This window comes from Triplophysa dalaica, chromosome 25, assembly GCF_015846415.1.
Source record: "Triplophysa dalaica isolate WHDGS20190420 chromosome 25, ASM1584641v1, whole genome shotgun sequence".
In the NCBI taxonomy this organism is placed as follows: domain Eukaryota; kingdom Metazoa; phylum Chordata; class Actinopteri; order Cypriniformes; family Nemacheilidae; genus Triplophysa; species Triplophysa dalaica.
In genome coordinates, this window is record NC_079566.1 from 2,359,566 (window position 1) to 2,379,699 (window position 20,134).

General features: G+C 42.9%; 1 protein-coding gene across 1 annotated transcript in view; it reads right to left on the bottom strand.

The window, feature by feature from the left end:
- Positions 1 to 1,931: 1,931 nt before the first annotated feature.
- zfpm2b (zinc finger protein, FOG family member 2b) overlaps positions 1,932 to 20,134 on the bottom strand; it is a 40,125-nt gene continuing 21,922 nt past the window's right edge. The window contains exons 5-8 of the mRNA XM_056741376.1: positions 18,300 to 18,396; positions 6,155 to 6,361; positions 5,492 to 5,716; positions 1,932 to 5,220 (exon numbers count right to left, since the gene is read on the bottom strand). Coding sequence (XP_056597354.1) covers positions 2,936 to 5,220; positions 5,492 to 5,716; positions 6,155 to 6,361; positions 18,300 to 18,396 — 2,814 coding nt within the window. The 3' untranslated portion in view covers positions 1,932 to 2,935. The remainder of the gene's footprint in view (positions 5,221 to 5,491; positions 5,717 to 6,154; positions 6,362 to 18,299; positions 18,397 to 20,134) is intronic.

A 20,134-nucleotide genomic window follows, 5' to 3' on the forward strand; every position in this document is an offset into this window, starting at 1 on the left:
TTACTGCCATAAATCCATGCTCTTTTCTTCTCTCTGCTTCAACTTCAACCTTCTTGCTAAACTGTATGTGAGTGTATGTTGGATTAGTTTGTGTCTCGTCTATAAAGTCCTGTTTTTTGTACTTCATGCTCATAATCCGGAGTCCCTAAACATGCAGATTCTTGCTAGATGCTCGTAAAAGTGATTTCCCCACATCATGAATTTTGATCCAGATAATTAAAATTGATCATAATCAATTGAATTCATTCCAATTTGGGCTGATTATTTCCCTTAAAAAGGGTGGTGGAGAATATATTAATTATAACTGTGATCAAAGCTCATGATAATTCTTGCACATTTGGTGAAGAATAGTGTTTAAATAATACTGTTCCTCATTGAATCCCCTACAGTATGTATATATTACATTATATTATATATTGCTTAAACTTTGAAATGAGTGGAATAGAAATATGCATTCAAGCTAAATATTTCAACTTATGTTGAGCAACATAATTACAACATTGAAGAATTGAAAATAGTTCCAAATAGTAGTTTAGTTTATATTACATCTTTAATTAGCATCACAAACTAGTGATCCTTCACTTAATCCTCTTTGTACCAAGCGAGACAGAAGGCCGCTAGTGATAGTTTAGTGATATTTGACTAAATTGGCCCCTAACAAAAATGTTTGTGATAAAAGTCCAAAGGTGTAACCGGTTACACTATTTGACATTTTAATTTAAAATCTTATATGACTGCCCTGCGATGGGTTGGCACTCCATCCAGGGTGTATCCTGCCTTGATGCCCGATGACTCCTGAGATAGGCACAGGCTCCCCGTGACCCGAGGTAGTTCGGATAAGCGGTATAAAATGGAATGGAATCTTATATGACAGGCAACAATTGACACCTATATGGCCTTGATGGGAATAATCCTTAGCCCAGAGACATCCACATGTGAGAATACATTTCGTGTCTACAATGCGAGCCGAGTCATTTTCTATATTTTTCCAAGAGCTTGGGCTGTGGTGGCATCTGCCGTTGCTAAGCGACCATGAGCCGCGTTTGCCCTGAAGATGAGAAGGTTCAGGCAAAGGATAAAGGGATATTCAGATCCTCCACGCCTACGAAAAGGAGCGTGACGCACCACATGCATGTGCACCTGCCGCATGTCTACATATAAAATAATGCAGTTGTGTGTGCAATAGACGCCAAATGTGAACGACCCCTAACTGATTCAAACAGGGCATGGTATTAAAAACATTCTGGGCTTTAGTGAAAACATTTGTGGCTTCAGCCCCCATATCCCACCCCTAGCGCCATCCCTCCCGAGCTTATTTCACATTTATAGAGAGTTACTAACCTTTGTATGCAGCAGTTTGTGTCACCAAGGGTTCTTCTCTGTAATTTTTACTTCCTGTCAAAAGTGTCTGCCAAATGCGTAGATGTAAATGAGTCATATATCAAATAAAGACTCTCAGTCTCGAAAATATTCCTCTATACTTCACCGATCTAACTCTTTAGAGTACAATAAGAGTAATTGTCAAATTATTGTAAAATTGTAAAAATGTAGTGGGTTTTCTGTCAAGTGAGACAGTGTTTATCAAATTTATCCGATATTTCTGTCGTACACTTTTTAAATTCAGGTAAAAAAAGCAAAATATGCACCAGGGCTGAAGAGGTTAATATCTTTGTATGTTTGTATAAAACTGCAGGTAATAAAAGGTAATAATAGGTCTTGAATGGTGGCTAACACTAGGTGGTGGTAGTGTTTTGTGTAGTGTGCTGGTTTAGGTAATCTATAGGCTTAATTTACGTACATTCAATATATACAATTATTATATATTCCAATTAACACACCCCTGTCCTGAGATGAATTTTAATTTTTATGCCACATAAAATAACATTTCCAACATTTCTGGAATTTCATTCCATACAGGTACATGCATAGCAACACATTTTTGACAACATTTTTTTAGCAAAGGTTACAAGTTGTCATCCACACTAGGGGTAAACGTCATCCTTCGGCAGGACTTCCATAAAAACTTCATACAATTTATGGGGCCCAAGTATAGATGTAATGATGCTTTTAAATAATGTTCGATCTTTTAAAAAGTATTGCATTAGAAGCCAAATATTTAAAAAAGATACCATGAGTCAACAAACACACGGACGATCACCTTTGTAAGAAGAGTTCTGCATTAACAAGAAAAATCATATTGAAGCATAAAGAAACATCAAGGACAAACTAGATTCTACATGTATTGATAATTATTCAGGAAATACTTGTTTTGACACAGTGGTCAAGGAAGAAGTTCCTCCAATATCAACAGTATGTCCTTAGTAGACCTTTATTTTTTTCATAGTTGTATTACTATTTCTGTGGCTTCCCTCTGTACTTCTAAATAAGACATTTAAGAGAATCTGTAAACTTTTATTTCAAATCTGCATTACTTAGAGCTGGAACTATTATTAAATAAATAAATAAATACGCAAACACTAAAAAGTATTCACACACAATACCCAACAAATATTGAAACAATTATCCATTCAATGACTGTAGAATAAACTTTCTGAATTGATTGTCCGCCTGCTGCTGTGTAAACCAGCACAGAATTATACAAATGTTATTAACTACTAAGAAAAACTGCAGCTTGTGAAAAGTCAAATGTGCATGGTTGAAGAATTTTGTCAACAGTTTATTTTACACACTTGTTAAGAGCAGATTCTCGGAAACAGATATTCACAAGTGCAAGCAAGCTCTCTTCACAAGAGGAGAGAGATTTTTTTAAGTGAAAACCTTCCGTGTCAGAGCGTACGTCCAATTTTGCGTGAGAAATTATACGCACTTGGCATTTGACAGCATTAGAGGCTGAGGACCACCTTTAAAACGTTTGGCCCTGGTTGACTTTCTTTTATTAGTGTGAAACGGCTTTTAAACAAAGAAGAAGACAAGACTATTTCACATGCTCTGCTGTGTGTGATGAACAATAAAACTTCTTGTGTGTTATAAAGTTTGACAGATTGTTGAATTGGATGTCGCAAGGACGGCAGTACTTAACATTCCCAGTGGCGGCAATTGACCCAGTCAATACTCTCTTGATGCTTGTTGAGACCTCCTCGGTCTTTGGAGATGGCATCGAAGTTGTGCTTTCCTTAATGTTGATGGGTCTGTCTGTGTGGATATCTGGTGTACTGGAACGTGTGTCTCCTGCTTTGTCGTCTAGTTCGAGGCTGTTGTTTAAGAACGATGTCTTGCACTGGCTTTCAGGTTCATCTGTGCTAAGATGGCTCCCATCAGGCATCGGCTGGTCTTTCTCCCCCTCACAGCCCTCATTTGGACTTTGCCTTCGTTCGCTCTGCGTGACAAGCATCCCTGTGGCATAGTCGGTGGGTTTGATTTCATAGTAAGGCCAGATTTGTTCACCAGGCTTCATTTTTTTAGCACTTGGGTAACCCCCGGGGGGTTGAAACACGCTCCTGGGGTCATCTTTTATAGGGATCTGATGGGCGTCACTGACAGATGTCGCTGCATTTGGATGCTCATTCTTTGCATGCGAAGCTGGGATCTCGAAGAGGTTGCTTGTCTTTCCATGTCCTTCCTTTTTGATGCTTGTACGTATTTTGTTTTCAGAGGACGAATTTTGCAGAACGTTGCCTGGGCAGAAGTTTTGTTTGTGCTTAAGATAGTCCTCAACTTTGTTAAAACTTATATTGCACACAGCGCATTCATGATAATCCAAAAGCCCTTTGGGTGACAGTGGGGTGCTGCCAAACTGTGGTGTGCATTTTTTACTTAGATCTATCGGCGCGTCGCACTCCTCCTTAGATAATGTAATGGATTTTGAGACAAGAGCCGATTTTGTAACCGTCAATGAAGCCTCCGGATATTTGGGTACTAGGCCTTGGATCATGTTGTATCTCTGATGGTCCCTGAAACTCTCCATTGTGTCTTTTGGCATGTATTGAGCTCCTAGGCTGGGCATACACAGGAACGATGGCACACCCATATGCTGCATTTGTTCTTGTTCTGGAGTGGCCAGCTCATACGCCTTTCTTCTTTTACGAGCACGAACCGTCTTCTGATTGGCTGGTCCTTTATTGTTTGCACGTTTCACCTGAGGATCATGGCGAGTGGCACAGTAATACTGTTTATGCACCATGTAGTTCTCGGGTCGACTAAAGGTGATCTTGCATGCCTCACATGTTGTCTGGTTAGGGTCAATGTCAGTTTCGGTGGGTGGCATTTTGGGGCTTTGCAAATCCAACTTGGTGCCGTTTGGCCTCTCCTGCGCACCGGATGGTGTTGATGCTTTTTTAACCTGCACTGAAGGTTCATCAGAGACTTTTCCGCCTTCAGGAGTTGACTCATGACCTTTAACCTTAGTAGGATTGTTAGAGTTTATCACAACAGGCAAACCGGCTGCACTTTTAGGACTAGCGGTGCCTGCTGGTTTATCCAAAAGTCCGGCAAAATCATTCAGCTTGGGTGTGTGTTCCCAGCGACTGTTGCAGTAATGTTTCTTGTGCACCAAATAATTATCAAGGTTATTGAAGGTGATATTGCATTCAAAGCATGTCGCTCCTTTTGGCAAAAGTGTGCTGTACATCACTGGAGGATAAGAGTTTCCCCCATGGCGTAACCTGCGATGCACCAACTCTGACATTTTGGCCAAAATCTCAGATGCTTGTGGTCCCACAGTAATATCCTGTGAGAATGGGACATGTGGCATGAAAGGGGGTATGGGGTAGGCAGGAGGCAGGTGGTGCTGAATGGGAGAGGAGGCCAAACGGGGACTGGAGGGTTCTGACTTTACTCTGGAAAAAGAAGCGCCAGCCTTGTTTCCCGCCTTGCCCTCGCTCTTTATGGATGACTGACCGCTTTCTGTGGTTTCTTGTTCAGCGACTTCACCAAGATAATGTTGTATTGCACTTTCCTGAAGGTCTTTTATGTTTGCATTAGTTTCACCTTGTTGAGGGCTACCTGCAGGAATACTACGAGAGTTATCCGCATTGTCTTCTTTGATGAGTTTGTTGCCCGTACTTCCATGTCCATGTAATTCCTGGTGTTTGGCCAGTTCTCTGGGGGTTTGGAACGTAAAGTGGCAGTGATCACATCTCAGGCCTGTCTGGGACAGGTGGGAAAGGATGTGGTGCTGGAGTACCATAAGTGTTTCAGCAGTGTAGTCACAAATTGTGCATTTCAAGTTGCTTCCAGTGGAGATGTCATCTGACTTGAGACCTGTAAACAAAAAAGATAAATAGAAGGGTTAATACAATGTTTATGATCACTCCTATAACTGTCAGTGCATTTTAAGCCAGGGCTGAGTGGTTAGTCAATATACTTTTGACATGTTACACTTTACAAGTGAGTTTATATCCAACTCATGACATTTTTCAAGAGCATTGGTGACTGCCACCTCGGTTGGGCTAAGTTGCTATACTTAAAAAAACATATAACGGCAACAAACTTATAGCGTTTGACTTTAATAAACAGAACTTGAACTACTCACTATGATGTGTAGATAAGTGCATTTCAAGGGCATTTGAGCCAGCAAAGCTCATATTGCATTGTGGATATGTGCAGCTGCGGAGCATTTGATGGCTGATATTGGCGTTTTTCTCTGCCACCATCTCAGGGTCCCTTAGCCGCCCACTGCAGTAATACATAAGGTGGGCTTGGAGGTTTCTTTCACTCCGGAACCAGATGCCACACGCCTTGCAGGGGAAGATGTCTTCTACAAAGACAGAAAACGGGACACAAGCACATCCATACTGAGTTTTGAAGCTTGTGAAAAATCAAGAACTAAAAAGTTCACAAAATATGAATCCTGCAAATTGATTATCAAAAATAATCATGATAATCAAAAAGGAACGCTTCCACTCAGGCGCAAATCAGATGCATCAGCACATAACCTGACCCTACAGACCTCATCAAAGCAAATATGCTGTTGTTCGCATCAAACTCTTGTGAGCTGCGATTAGAGAACAGAAGAGGGTAAATATCTAATTCCTGCAGAAAGCTGAAGGTCATCCTCGACCCTTCGTAATTCCCTTATCCATGACAAACATGCGCATCAGAGCTGTGATGACTCTTTGACATGGATTTCCATTTTTAACCAAGGACATTAATCAGTGTATCCACTGTGGCGGTGGCCTGATAACGCGGCACTCACTGTTGATGATAGCGCCGGGCAGTATGGACGCCATGGCTGCTTGCTGAGGAAGGAGTTGGATGCCGTCCAGTAGTCGGGCCGGGTACATCCCTTGACAGTAGGGAGATCGGGCTGGTGTTTGAAGATGAGGCTGCAAATCCACAACACAGGCAGAAAGTTCGTCTCCCTCAAGAAGATTTTTTGTTGTGGAGCACCACACATGTCCTCCTACAGAGCAAAAGCAAAGCAAGGTCTTTAAGTGAGTTTAAAGGCAGTTTTGTTTCTTAGAGGTTTAAGGAAGACAGCACATTTTGATACTGAGAGGACATTTTTATATTTAAGCACATCAGTGAAAATTGCTTCATGGATTGTCACATCCATAACGCTACATATTCCTCATAAATGGACACATTAAAATGAATATAAAGAAACTATTTGGTTTTCTATAAAGAGGCATCCGTTCTCCGTTCATTGCGTATTATTGCTTCAGGATTGTGCATTTTATTTTACAGAAATCCTACAAAGTTTATGATCTCCTAAAAACCACGTCCTTTTTTTGTCACATCCATAACGCATGTTTATTTCCCTACTTTTAAATAAATATTTTTTTCATAGACTGACATTTTTTGATGTTTAGACAAGGGTTCTGTAAAATATAAACAGATGGGTTAATATAATCATAACAACTTCATTCTCTCAGCATTTTTATGTCACGTTCATAACGCAAATGTCACGTCCTTAACGCTGGAATTGCCCAAATGTCTTATTAACATCTTAAAAAAAACATGCAAATGCACATCATAAAAGCTGTAAAACATCTAATGTTTGGAAATCCTTTTCACTGAATGAACATTTTACTGAAGTAGATAAGCAATAATGTTTAAAAACTAGTTAAAAATAATAATATTGGAAATTTGACTGTGTATATATTTATATGAATCACTTTTTCTGCCATTGTCTGGTATCAGTGCAAGACCTCAAAGGCTTGTTTGCAGAAACAGCCTTGTTAAGCTTCTCTTTTTATCTGTTTTACTAAATACTTGAGAATCTGCAAATACAAACTTAATAACCGCTCGCTCTTTGAGCCCACGTACAGCTCTATCCTGCCCACATACTGTATGTGTGGAAGCCTTTGAAGCTGCAACAAACAAGTGCGGGACAGTATACTGCCGTACATTTTCCCTATTGCTAAAGAGAATGGACATCTCGGATAAAAGTACAGCATTATCAAACTGAAGGGCTGCGGATGAAACATTCCACTGGAGTCCACAGAACAAACTCATTAGGCATTTAAATAGGAGAGGAGGGCTTTGTGACTGAGATAACATTTATCTCCCTAAATGACAGGCTTACTGTCTGCACGTCATCTTCCATTGAGGGGATTAAAGTTTTAAATATGACTATTTACAAAAGTCTGGAACATGAGATAACTAGAAGAGACATGATACGCCGGCGCTAAATGGTAGAATTAGGACGCGCACTAATTGGAGAGTTGGACAATGAGCATGTAGCACACTCGACGCTACCTTTGAAAGATGTGTGAACGTTCTCTGACAGCGTGTCGGAAGAGGAGGTGACCTGGGGTGGGCTGTCATGCCTCGTGGAGAGCGTGTGTTTGGATGCGATATTTGGTGGGTCTGACATGAGGAGTTGACATGTTTTTATTCAATCAATATGGTGTACTGGAATATACTAAAACTGAGTAAATTAACACAAACAAATAAAAATATTTGCCTTTTGAAAAAGGCGCTACTCCTTTTTTAGTTACAAACATTGATTATGGTAAACCTATAATTTCACCCAAAATACACAGTGTAATTATTAATTTCTTCATACAGTGTCAGGATATTCCTATAATTCTATCTTCTTAATTGAGAATAGAAGGTTAGTAAATACAGAAGTAAGTATTAGAGACTACAGCTACAATAATACGTTGAGAGAAAACTACACCAACATTCACAAACTAAAGTATTCATCAGTTCTCAGATCTGGCAGTAAAACAGAGCAACTCGCCTAGACAGGGCTTATTTTGGCACGGCACACTGTGAGCACGATGAGAAATATAAATGAAATGCACATTCATCTTTCCTCCCTCTTTTAAACCTATCAATCAATGCCGATATTTGGATCTTTCAAAGAGTTTGTCTGAACTGAAAAAAGCTGTGAGGTATCTGAGTCATGTCTTTCCCACAAGGTGGCGATGTCCTCACCCATTTCGAGACCAATATCAATATTGGTCATTTATCAATAAATCAACACAAACAAATTGATTGTTACTCTCTGATTGTGTTAAATACCATTTATACTGTTACGCACACCTCGTGTCTACACCCGGCCCAGAGAGTAAAATAATGACATTGTTTATCATCAGATCATTTCTTTTTTTCATCATTGCAATTATGTATTTTTTTTTAATCGTGTTATGAAGTTGATTCTGGCATCAGGGCAACACCTAATACGTTAAAACCTCAGTATGAATTGTTTTCCTTTTTCCTATCAATTCCTCTCATGTTATGTGAAAAGCTTCTTGAGGCGTCTACAGAAATACAATTTGTCTGATTTAGCCCGTTTTTTATTTTGGTCAGTATACAGGATGATAGGCTATGAAATACTAATGGAAAGCCAGATGTCTGTGCCAGACATCCCACAACATGATCTTATCCATAACACACAAACATTATGTAAGACAAACAAACATCATTCAAAAATATCAAAACATTTCCACATAATTGTCATTAACAACCAGTGAATTCAGTAGTGTGCATATCTACAGTTATTCTTAATACAGTAGAAAGGGCAGCACAGTCATCCGAAAAAAATAGAAATAAAACAAAATAACATTCTGAAAGAACTGTTGGAGAGAGAAAAGGAGGTCAAGTATGGTACATAAAGCATGTGTTATGGAGTAAACTATAGTAACCACTGGTGAATTTGAAGAGAAGGGTTTACACAGCAAGCGACTGTGATTTTGCAAACGCAGCAGCAAGTGTGCGCGAGACTGCAGGAAGTTCACTGCTACGACTCCATTCCATAAATCTCATCTCTGCCTCAGCGTATCCCCGAGTGCATCAGTCATACAGCTCTGTTCCCCGGGGGCCTGCCCTGATGGAGCATCAGTGTTCCTGGCCAGGCCGAGTTTCACCGCCACGGGTATCACCTCAGGACCATCTGCCCCACACACCTGTGCTCTCATTGATCTACAGGCCTGCACGCTACATCAAACAGACACCGGAGGGGCATCGCGCCGCTTCCTGTGAGGCACGGCCAGTCATCTGGCTGGGGCAGCAGTGTGTGAAGTTATGAGGATCTTCTGTATATTCATGAGGCTGTGAAGTTTGTGTTTATTTTCCTCACAGCGCGCCCCTCCCCTGGCTTTCAGGTTCAAATTGAGGAGCGCTAGTAGCTTGACAGGTCTGCCAAAAGAATTATCCGGCCATTTTCCAATTTCTTAATGTGAGCTTTGAGAAATGAATCGTCTTTCTGACAGCCAGCCCACTGGTCCGGGTAAAGCCAATGCTGGCAGAATGTGAGATTTTACTGGCTGGGTGAACTAAGCTCCTTATGAGTGACAGGTCAAGACCCGCATCCCTCTTTTCCTTTTTCCTTTCTTTCAGTCCGGTCCAACATGAATTTGTATCCTGTCAGTATGACCTTGAAGAGGTCGACCTTTGACCTCTATTGAGGAAGTCTTAAAGGAGTTGTCATGATAATTTACACACGACCATGTCATCTAAGATGGTTAATGATTTTTTTTCTTTAGTTAATTTTTTTTAGGTTTTTTATGAAAACATTCCAGGATTTTTCTCCATTTAAAGTGATAAAAAACTTGAAGTCCACTGTGTGGAGAAAAATCCTGGAATGTTTTCATCAAAACCCTTCATTTCTTTTCGACTAGAGAAACAAATAGATAAACATCCTGGATGACATGACAATTTATTTTGAAAGTGAACTACTCCTTCAACCAAAATGTGTTCATCATTCACTTCTTGTCAATATGATTCTAAACCTATATGAGCAACACAAACACAGTTGCACACAAAAAAACAACAGGGACAAATATGGTGCAATTTGTTTGCCTCGGCAACTCCACACCTTACGGAATCCCCGGAGATGCCGTAATGAACAGCGATGTCTCCCACTTAACACTGGGATCCAGACACTCTTTCTGATAGAGGCCGGGTCTGTTTATTAAATGAAGGAATTTGGCTGTTTCTTTCACAGAATGTTATCAGCCCGAGAACAATCGTGCCCATGGTCGCACCCTCGCTGGCTCGCCCGGCTGCTCATTAGCCAGAGCATATTTAATCCAGAAGTTTCTTATCAAATGTGACACCTGCATATCTGAATGGCACTTTCCCTGTTCATTGGCATGTATTTGGGTGAGCAGAATCCAAGGTGCTTTGTGGAGATTAAAAGAGAGAGGGAGAAAGTGGGGGAGAGCGCACGAGAGAACGAGCGCTTATTTTATCATTTAGCGGGTCTGGCCCGTATCCAAGCAGTTTTTGTCTTGTTGTTGTAATTAGAAAGCCTTTTAAGCGATAACAGCTGCTGCTGAATATGAATATGGATAGAACCACATCAGTTCTGCCTGAGATGGACACCCCCCACCCCAGAATCCTACCTCATCATCCTCTTGTGTTTACCTCCCCCTCACTGCATTTCATACTGCGGTGATCTTAATAAAGGAAGAGGAAAGTGTAGCTAGACGGTTGTTTTTGATTGAAGTCTTTCTTGACAGCGTCTGCGGTACATGAGAAGCATTCGCATCACAGCCACAGTGACAGGCTGCACTTCATTTCCATACGCGGATATGTAATTAGGGCTTCGCTACGGCTTCTAAAAAGCTGCACACTGCCATCAGCGCCGACACACCATTGAGATGAAGGTAGATATTAAGGTCAACGTAAATGGTATTGGTAGGAAACTAGGTAAACATGAAGGTAGAAGAAAAGTAAAGGTCAACCTAAATGTGAATCATTCCTCATTATTGCTACTTCCACATTTCAGAATAATAGTAACTTTGTGTAGAAGTCAATTATGTAGCGATACGGCAAGCCGAATAAGCTTTGAATCATTCTCAGGATATGAATGTTTCACATCAACAATTCAATTTTTACTTGTGATATCAAGAATGATCATTTTTACTAGTAAAAATTGAATTGTTGATATCAAAACTAATATCGTGAGAATGAATAAAAGTTAATAAAGTTTATTCGGCTTGCCATATAACAATTTTTTAACAAATCTTATATTTTAGCGTTTTTAAATTACATATCGGTACTTTGTGGCCATTCTAGTAACCGATTTTATGAGGCGCATTCTGAGACGCTTCACAGATCGCATTAACAGATTTTCCAGACATGCTGGACACTTGTTGGCTGCTTTTCATCCCTCATGCTTCAACGTATCGATTACAAAACGTATAAAGAAGCATTCCAGCATAACCCTTTTAAGATCATTCATCTTAAATTCAGTTAAATGTGTCCAAACTTGTAGACTAGTAGCGTGGATGATTCCGTTCAAAAACTTAAACATTCTCCCATCTGCTCCTCTGGGGATTCATTCTGAATGCAGCGGGACATTGTGGGGGCCCTCGCAAGAGGATGGATGACTGACATGCTATGCAAATCTCATTGTTATTGCACTAGCAGATAGTTTACTGAGGCTACAATGGGGAGGTTTATGCCACTGGGGAAGGTATGTTTCTGACCTTATAGACTGAGCGGCTTTGATCTGCGTCTGTGAAAAACAACTGCGGCTTCTACAGAAAAAATCTGGAATGGAAATGTTTTACTTTTATCTTGGCATATTCAGTATTGTGGCAGGGGACCCTCTTCCTTTTTCCAGGTAATGGGATAGAGCAGGGAAGAGGGTGGGAGGGACGGAAGGAGGGAAAGATTGGGAGAAAGGAAGGAGAGACCCCTTAAGCGAGCGCCTCAGTTGGAAGAGGATTATGTGCTTCTGCTTTATACCTTCTAGCAAAACTCCCGATTGGTTTCAGGAAAAAACTCAATTAAACTTTTTTCTCCGTCGACTTTGTCTTCATTGAGAATCAAACAGACATTTCTCTGACATAACGCTCTAACCGCATGAGGTGTTTCAGATATTCCTTTTTTAAACCTTGAAAATATAAGAGAAAGTTGTCTTTAAAGAAATACACCAATTTATTAATAATCCATCGTGTAGCATTCTGTGGCACAATGTCGATAACAGCGCATGATCATTTGCAGCAGAAGTCTAAGACGCAAGTGTTCTGGTGGGTTAAAAGCAAAAATATGAAGCTCAAACTTTTTCTTACTCTACATCTTTTATTAGTCAGTTAGACAGTCCTGCCCTGAAGTCACGCCAACGTAGAAATGGCCTGCTTAGTTATCAGCAAACAAGTCTTGAATAAAATAATGTACACTGAAAGGATACTCATTTCTCACCTTCGAGTTGTTCCTAATCTGTATAAATGTCATTGTTCTGAGAATGATATTTGGAAGAGAGCTTGATTTTGCCCCTAATTGAATGCCATAAAAACACAATGGTAGTCAAAAGTGCCCCAGAACTTTTCTATTGTCTTGAACAGAAAACAATCTTAAAGTAATTTTTCATACATGGAAGTCAATGGGTGTCATGGTTTCACCTCTCCTTGTCAGGTATTTCTTGGTTTAGAGGTGGAATCATACAGAATCCTCTGTTTCTTGTGGGGAGAGATGGTTTTGACACTCTTGGCCTTCCATACTCTCCCCGAGTCGCGTCATCGTTTTCCTACCCTCCTGTTTCATAGTTAGTGTTAATTACCTTCCCCTATAAAGAGCCCTCTTGTTTCTTTGTCTCGTCGCTCGTGCATTGAATGTGAATGTGATTGTCTTTACTTCACGTTGTTTGAATGTCTTTCGTATGCTATATGCTGTTCCCGTTTCCTGTTCCTGTTCCGTGTCAAAGTAGGTGTAGTTTAGTCAGTGTTAGTGTTTTGTATCAAATGTTTGTTTTATCAGTTTAGTTAGTTAGTGTCCTTGTTCGTTGTATAAAGTTATATATATCCCTGTCCTGTTTTTCCCCCACGTGGGTTTTGTTTTGCCTGTTTTGTAGTGTCTTGTTATTTGTAATAAATATATCCTGTCAAGTCTTCATCCGTCTTGCCTCTGCCTGCAATTGGGTTCTAACCATGTCGAGTCATAACAGAATGCACGAGCCAGATCCGAACCCAGCAGGCAGCATGGACGGTAAGGGGTCAGTTCCACGGTCTCTTCAGGCCCACTTAATGCTTGGACTCCGCCAGGGGAGTGTCGGTGACCGGGAGTTCGCCAAGCTATTCTCGACGGCGGCGGTGATGACCGAGTTTGGAGAGGAAGAGTTGAAAACAATTTTCAACTGCTGCCTCACTCGGCCCCTCACGCCGTCAGAGAAGAGGCTCCTGGCTCCCCTGGGGTTTGCGGACATGGTCAGGTTCGTGAGCAACCGGAGTGATCCCGGAGGCGAGGTTCCACTTGGGACTTCCACCTCGCGGTCGAGCGCTCCGAAGGATCTCGTCCTGGCCACCGCAGCCCTGGGGGACTCCGTACCCGCTGGCTTGAGCTCCATGGTCGCCGATTCCTCTGGTGGGGCCCAAGATGAACGGGGGAGGAGAGACTCGGGGACGCTGCCAGTAGACTCCTCTGTCCCAGAAAACCCTCTGTCCTCCTCGGGCCCAGCCAAGGGTCCGATTTTCCGGAGGAGGAGCCAGGGTGGAGGAGCGTCCAGTCTGGTGCAGCAACCGATCCCGAGTCCGGAGCTACCCAGTCCGGAGCTACCCAGTCCGGAGCTACCCAGTCCGGAGCTACCCAGTCCGGAGCTACCCAGTCCGGAGCTACCCAGTCCGGAGCTACCCAGTCCGGAGCTACCCAGTCCGGAGCTACCCAGTCCGGAGCTACCCAGTCCGGAGCTACCCAGTCCGGAGCTACCCAGTCCGGAGCTACCCAGTCCGGAGCTACCCAGTCCGGAGCTACCCAGTCCGGAGCCGGAGCTATCCAGCCCCAAATATTTTTTGGGGGGGTGCCGTGGGGAGATCGCTGCCACAAGAGACCACCAAGCCCACGTTTTGTTTGGCCTCCGGCAGCGGGGAAGGTTCGTGAAGGACTTTGCCTTTGACTTCCTGGCCGCGGCGCGGTCTTCGGGGTTCAACGAGGCGGAGTTAAAAGCTATTTTTAATAGTTGCCTCGATGAGCCCCTAGGACCCGCTGAAATGCGCCAGTTGAAGTCCAAGGGCTTCGCGGACACAGTCCAGACCCTGCTGGATCGTGAGTGGTCCAGACTGGATTCTCCATCTGGGCTAGCCTCGATTCCCGAGGGTCGTGCCCTGCAGATCGGTTTCTTAGGTCTCTCCTCGCCTCCTGTAGCCACTCCACCGCCAACCAGCTCTGTTGGCAAGCAGGGGAGAAAGAAGAGGCAACGGAGTCCTGCGGTCCCGAGTCCTGCGGTCCCGAGTCCTGCGGTCCCGAGTCCTGCGGTCCCGAGTCCTGCGGTCCCGAGTCCTGCGGTCCCGAGTCCTGCGGTCCCGAGTCTGCGGTCCCGAGTCCTGCGGTCCCGAGTCCTGCGGTCCCAAACCCCAAATATTTTTTGGGGGGGCGCTGTGGGGAGGTGACGGTCCGAGCGTCCAGCCCGGCCGCAGATCCGCTCCAGAAACCGGCACCCAGGCTGGTCCAGCAGCCGCCTAAGAGCGCTGCCCAGCCGCCGTCAAGCCCGGTCCAGCAACCGGCACCAAGCCCGCCGTCAAGCCCGGCTGCCCAGCCGCCGCCGTCAAGCCCGGCTGCCCAGCCGCCGCCGTCAAGCCCGGCTGCCCAGCCGCCGCCGTCAAGCCCGGCTGCCCAGCCGCCGCCGTCAAGCCCGGCTGCCCAGCCGCCGCCGTCAAGCCCTGGTCAGCCGGCCCGTCAGCCGGCGCCCAGCCCTGTCCAGCCAGCCCGTCAGCCGGCGCCCAGCCCTGTCCAGCCGGCCCGTCAGCCGGCGCCCAGCCCTGTCCAGCCGGCCCGTCAGCCGGCGCCCAGCCCTGTCCAGCCGGCCCGTCAGCCGGCGCCCAGCCCTGTCCAGCCGGCCCGTCAGCCGGCGCCCAGCCCTGTCCAGCCGGCCCGTCAGCCGGCGCCCAGCCCTGTCAAGCCCTCTGGGGCTCCGCGCTCTGGCGCGTTCCCCAGGGCTAGGACTTCCCCTCCCAGCCCTGCCCCTTCTGGACTTCCCCCGATGTGTTCTTGTTTGCCTCCACCCCCCCTCCCTTGTCTACTATTTTTATTGTCACACCCTAGTCCAATCATTGTCATGTCCTGTATCCCCCTTATCATGTTGACCCTGTCTGTCTGGTTCTTGTCTTTGTCCCAGTCTGCCTTGTCTTGTTCGTGCCTTTGAGGAGCATCAGGTTGCTGCTCCTTAAGGCGGGGGTTCTGTCATGGTTTCACCTCTCCTTGTCAGGTATTTCTTGGTTTAGAGGTGGAATCATACAGAATCCTCTGTTTCTTGTGGGGAGAGATGGTTTTGACACTCTTGGCCTTCCATACTCTCCCCGAGTCGCGTCATCGTTTTCCTACCCTCCTGTTTCATAGTTAGTGTTAATTACCTTCCCCTATAAAGAGCCCTCTTGTTTCTTTGTCTCGTCGCTCGTGCATTGAATGTGAATGTGATTGTCTTTACTTCACGTTGTTTGAATGTCTTTCGTATGCTATATGCTGTTCCCGTTTCCTGTTCCTGTTCCGTGTCAAAGTAGGTGTAGTTTAGTCAGTGTTAGTGTTTTGTATCAAATGTTTGTTTTATCAGTTTAGTTAGTTAGTGTCCTTGTTCGTTGTATAAAGTTATATATATCCCTGTCCTGTTTTTCCCCCACGTGGGTTTTGTTTTGCCTGTTTTGTAGTGTCTTGTTATTTGTAATAAATATATCCTGTCAAGTCTTCATCCGTCTTGCCTCTGCCTGCAATTGGGTTCTAACCATGTCGAGTCATAACAATGGGGGGCAAGATCTGTCTGGTTATAAGCATTCTTCCAAATATCTTTCTCGGTGTCCATCAGAACAAATACATTTATACAGATTTGGAACAACTCGAAGGTGGCTAAAGGATGACAGATTTTCATTTTTGGGTGAAGTATCACTTTTATTTTATCTACATCTTTCTTTTGGGGTGAGACTACTTTGTGGAGGACTTGGTACACCACAGTATGCATTTAACGAAAATTAGACAAGATCCATGCGATCTTCTGGCTTCTATCCCCTAGTGTTATTCCAGGATACGAGTGATAAGCCAAGCAGAATTACTTCCCTCTGCAGTGCCGTGCCAAGATTTTTTTTCTTTCCACTGACCCCAAAATCACCTTAACAGAGCAGCACCTTCTCATCACAAACAACCATAAGCCTGTCAGTTATCAGTCCATCAAGAACTGAGACAGAGAGTGAGAGAACGGGAGACAGCAAGCATGAAATATGAAGGGAAGAGAGCGAAAGTTAGGGGTGGGGGGGTGATAAATCACAAGATGAGGTCTACATCATCTAATGACCAGAATAAACCTCTTTCCTGTTTGCTGGAGGAGCTCAAAATCTCTGCAGTGCTTAAGCCGTGTCCCTTCTGATCCAAACATTCACTACCATCAAACCAGGATTTATGACGCATCACAACCCCCTGACAACATCCAGCAGCCTCATAATCTCATATATTTTTTTCTGCCCGTGCCTGACATTTCAAGTCTCGACATTCACTCAAGATAAGCCAAAAGCCCTCTGACAGGATAGAGAGGACATATAAAACACATGCTTAAGAATTTTACTGCCCCCTTCACAAGCACCCGTGAGCTGCTACTGCCACGACATTTCATATCATAGAATTCAACGACTCAATACTGTTTAAAAGGAAAAAAACTAAACATCAGGCTTCCAAAACAACATTGAGTATTGGTGTACAAAGTCTATTTGTTTGGCGAGAAATCAGTTTGTTTGATTGATCTGAGAGCTTTTTCAGAACGAAGTTTCTTGTTGACGTCGGCGTACATATTGTTCATTTATAAGTTCCCAATATATCCTAATTTACAGAAGTGAACCACTGTTAAATTTTATTTTTAACTGCGAAATTTGACATATGCAGTGTCATTCGGTTTGCATTATTTTGCCAGATTTTTTTTTTCTTAATCTGTTTTGGGTGTTAACATCCTTTAAACAAGATATAGTTACTTAAGAAGCAAAATGTGCTTTTTATTTCAAAGAAACCTAACACAATGTTGTGATGTTTTCCGTTTAAAGCAATCTGTTTGCCATTGGGGTAAAGAAAAATGATCTAATTCCAAATAAAAAATAAGACGCAAACAGTTTTTGGACTGTTGTGTGGACAAAAAAATATGCCAAATGTTTCTTGTCTTAATGTAAAGCTGTTTAAAACAGAATGCCTACGAGAACTGAAATCATTTATTGTGTAAGATTTTCATGTCCCAAGAAAACCCAGCGATGTGACCATTAATGTGAGAGCTGGAACTTTGATATCTGGTTGAGTATAGTAATCCAGAGAGTTTGGGAGATACCCAGCAGCCTGGCCTAATCGATCCTGGTCCCTTAATAACTTCTCAGTTGAAAGCCCTTCAGTTCATCAGTGTTGTCTTTTAATTAAACGCAATCGCTGCGCTGCACGCTGGTGGATAGTCGACTCCTCCGGGGGGCGGCACTGTTTGAATACACTGATAATGGAATTTGACATTGCTGGAGATGTTGAGCCATTATTTCATTTCTCTGTGTTCTCAGATAAGTGCGATAAAGGCTTTTAAGTCTTTCATTTCCTCAAGTCTTCTTTCCAGAATGGAGTAGGGATTGTTCTCCGTTCAACTTACACATGTACTGTAACTAGATGAATCAATTAAGCTGCGGCAGATAATACAAAAGTGGAGCGCTTTAACAGAAATATCACTTTTAGTCAAAGAGAGAGAGAACGGGTTACAAAGAGTTATCTTTCTGCTCTTTAAACTTTGAGTATTTGGCTGTGGCGATACAGTTTCTTTTTTCTTTTGGTAAAAACGCTGCCATTGCATTATCTTCGAAAGAGTCTCATGAGAAATGTATTTATTGCATAAAATCAAATTTGGGGCTTTTAGTTGTCTTTGGGTCTATTTAGGTGCCGGTGTACTCCTAAAAATGGACAAAATAAAATTGTAGCGCATTAAAAATTGTTGGCCCATGCATTCTCACCTTTGCTGTACACAGCACAGTTGCATCTGCCATCTTCTGAACTGACCCAGATCACATCCTTCAGCCAGCTTGGACCTCCACTGAGCAGCAGAGAAACCTGCCACAGAAAACACAGATTCCCTTCAGACATTAAAACAAATGACCCATAGGTATGTCATGAAACTCTTGTGAGCCGCCAGCCAATCAAGTGCATCCTCAAACGATTGACTTTTCAGGTTATTTATAGCTGTGATAATGCTGTGACGTATAGCTGTGATAATGCATGCTTCTTCTACCTCCACCTGTCTAGACTTGTTTATGGGAAATTTTGCGTCAGCAGCATCACTTGCTCATCCAGATGTTTGCATATCAGCATATAGTAATATAGTCTACTTTGCAGTTTATTCTGTCCCAAAATGAATGCTCATTTGGTATAGAAAAACACTGTTTGATTGACCTGCAAATGAACAGGTTTGTCTGGAAAAGTTGAGAACAAAAGACTGATAATGAGAAACAAATTAGCACAATTAAGTGTTTCAAAATGATCAAAAGAGTATTTAGGAAACATGTATCTAGTTTAGCAGCTAAAAAAGACAACAAGTAAAACGGATGTGATGTCACTAAACCAAAGAATTTCGACAATTCAGTATATTCATCAAAATGCCTCATTGAATCTTCCTGCTTCCTGCTTAAGAACAGCTCAAAATCTGTTTATCCGACTCCAGAAATTGTCACTTACAATCTGGATTCTGTGATTTTAGGCGAATGGTTAATAAGTGAACCGGCCGTATGAAGCTGAGATCGTGTTGTAGAAAACTCATTTAAACAAGGTCAACCTCTCAAATCATCATTCCCTGAGGCTCTTTTAAACATAATCTTTATGCTTGTGTGTGTGTGTGTGTACTCTGTCCAGCCTCTGAATGGTTGTATTGTTAAAGACCCTCTGAATGTTCCACCTGACTAGATCTCTTCCTTTGGGACAGCTGGAATCCAGAATGAAGCAGTGGGACTTAGAGACAGAAGATGTGGAATGCTGAGCACTGATCTTTAAACACACTGAACCCCTCTATCACCAGCATCACAGCTTCCTGAGACCACCACATGGGGAATTTCAAGAACCAGTGTGGGTTTCAAAAGCCTGGACTGAGGCTTAGATTTCATCATCTAAAGCAGAATCACTGTAAGGCTAATGCGTGTAAATTGTGTTCTTTCTGTAGAAAATAAATACATTGAATAAAATAAATAAATTACTACATATGGTATCATACTAAATATACAGTAAGTGGGTTATTTTATTTACCGAAACGGAAATAATTGTTTCGAATTTACAAACTGGATAGAAACAAAAGTGTTATTCAGTTATGTCCGAATTTTCATTTTTAAGGGAATCACTCGCTCTGTATTTTATCAAATTTTCTGGGGACCCAAAGCAGACCTCTATGTCATAAATGTGTACTCATTTTAGATGAATTCATCACAGGCATTTGGGGTCAAGTGGACATGTTCTCATCTACCTGTAGGGTTCATTAGAAGTCCAGCAGTTAAACAGATTCATTCTTTCATCTCTCTGTGGAGGAGGAGAGGAAATCAAACGCATTCCAGACTCTTCATCTGTTATCACAGCACTAATCTCTCTCTCTCTCTCTCTCTCTCTCTCTCTCTCTCTCTCTCTCTCTCTCTCTCTCTCTCTCGCTTTCTCTCTCTCTCTCTCGCTTTCTCTCTTCTCTCTCTCTCTCTCTCTCTCTCTCTCTCTCTCTCTCTCTCTCTCGCGCTTTCTGTCTCTGTCTCTCTCTCTCTATCTCTGTGTCTCTCTCTCTCCCCCCCTTCTCTATCTGGCCAAATCTGCATTTTTGCTG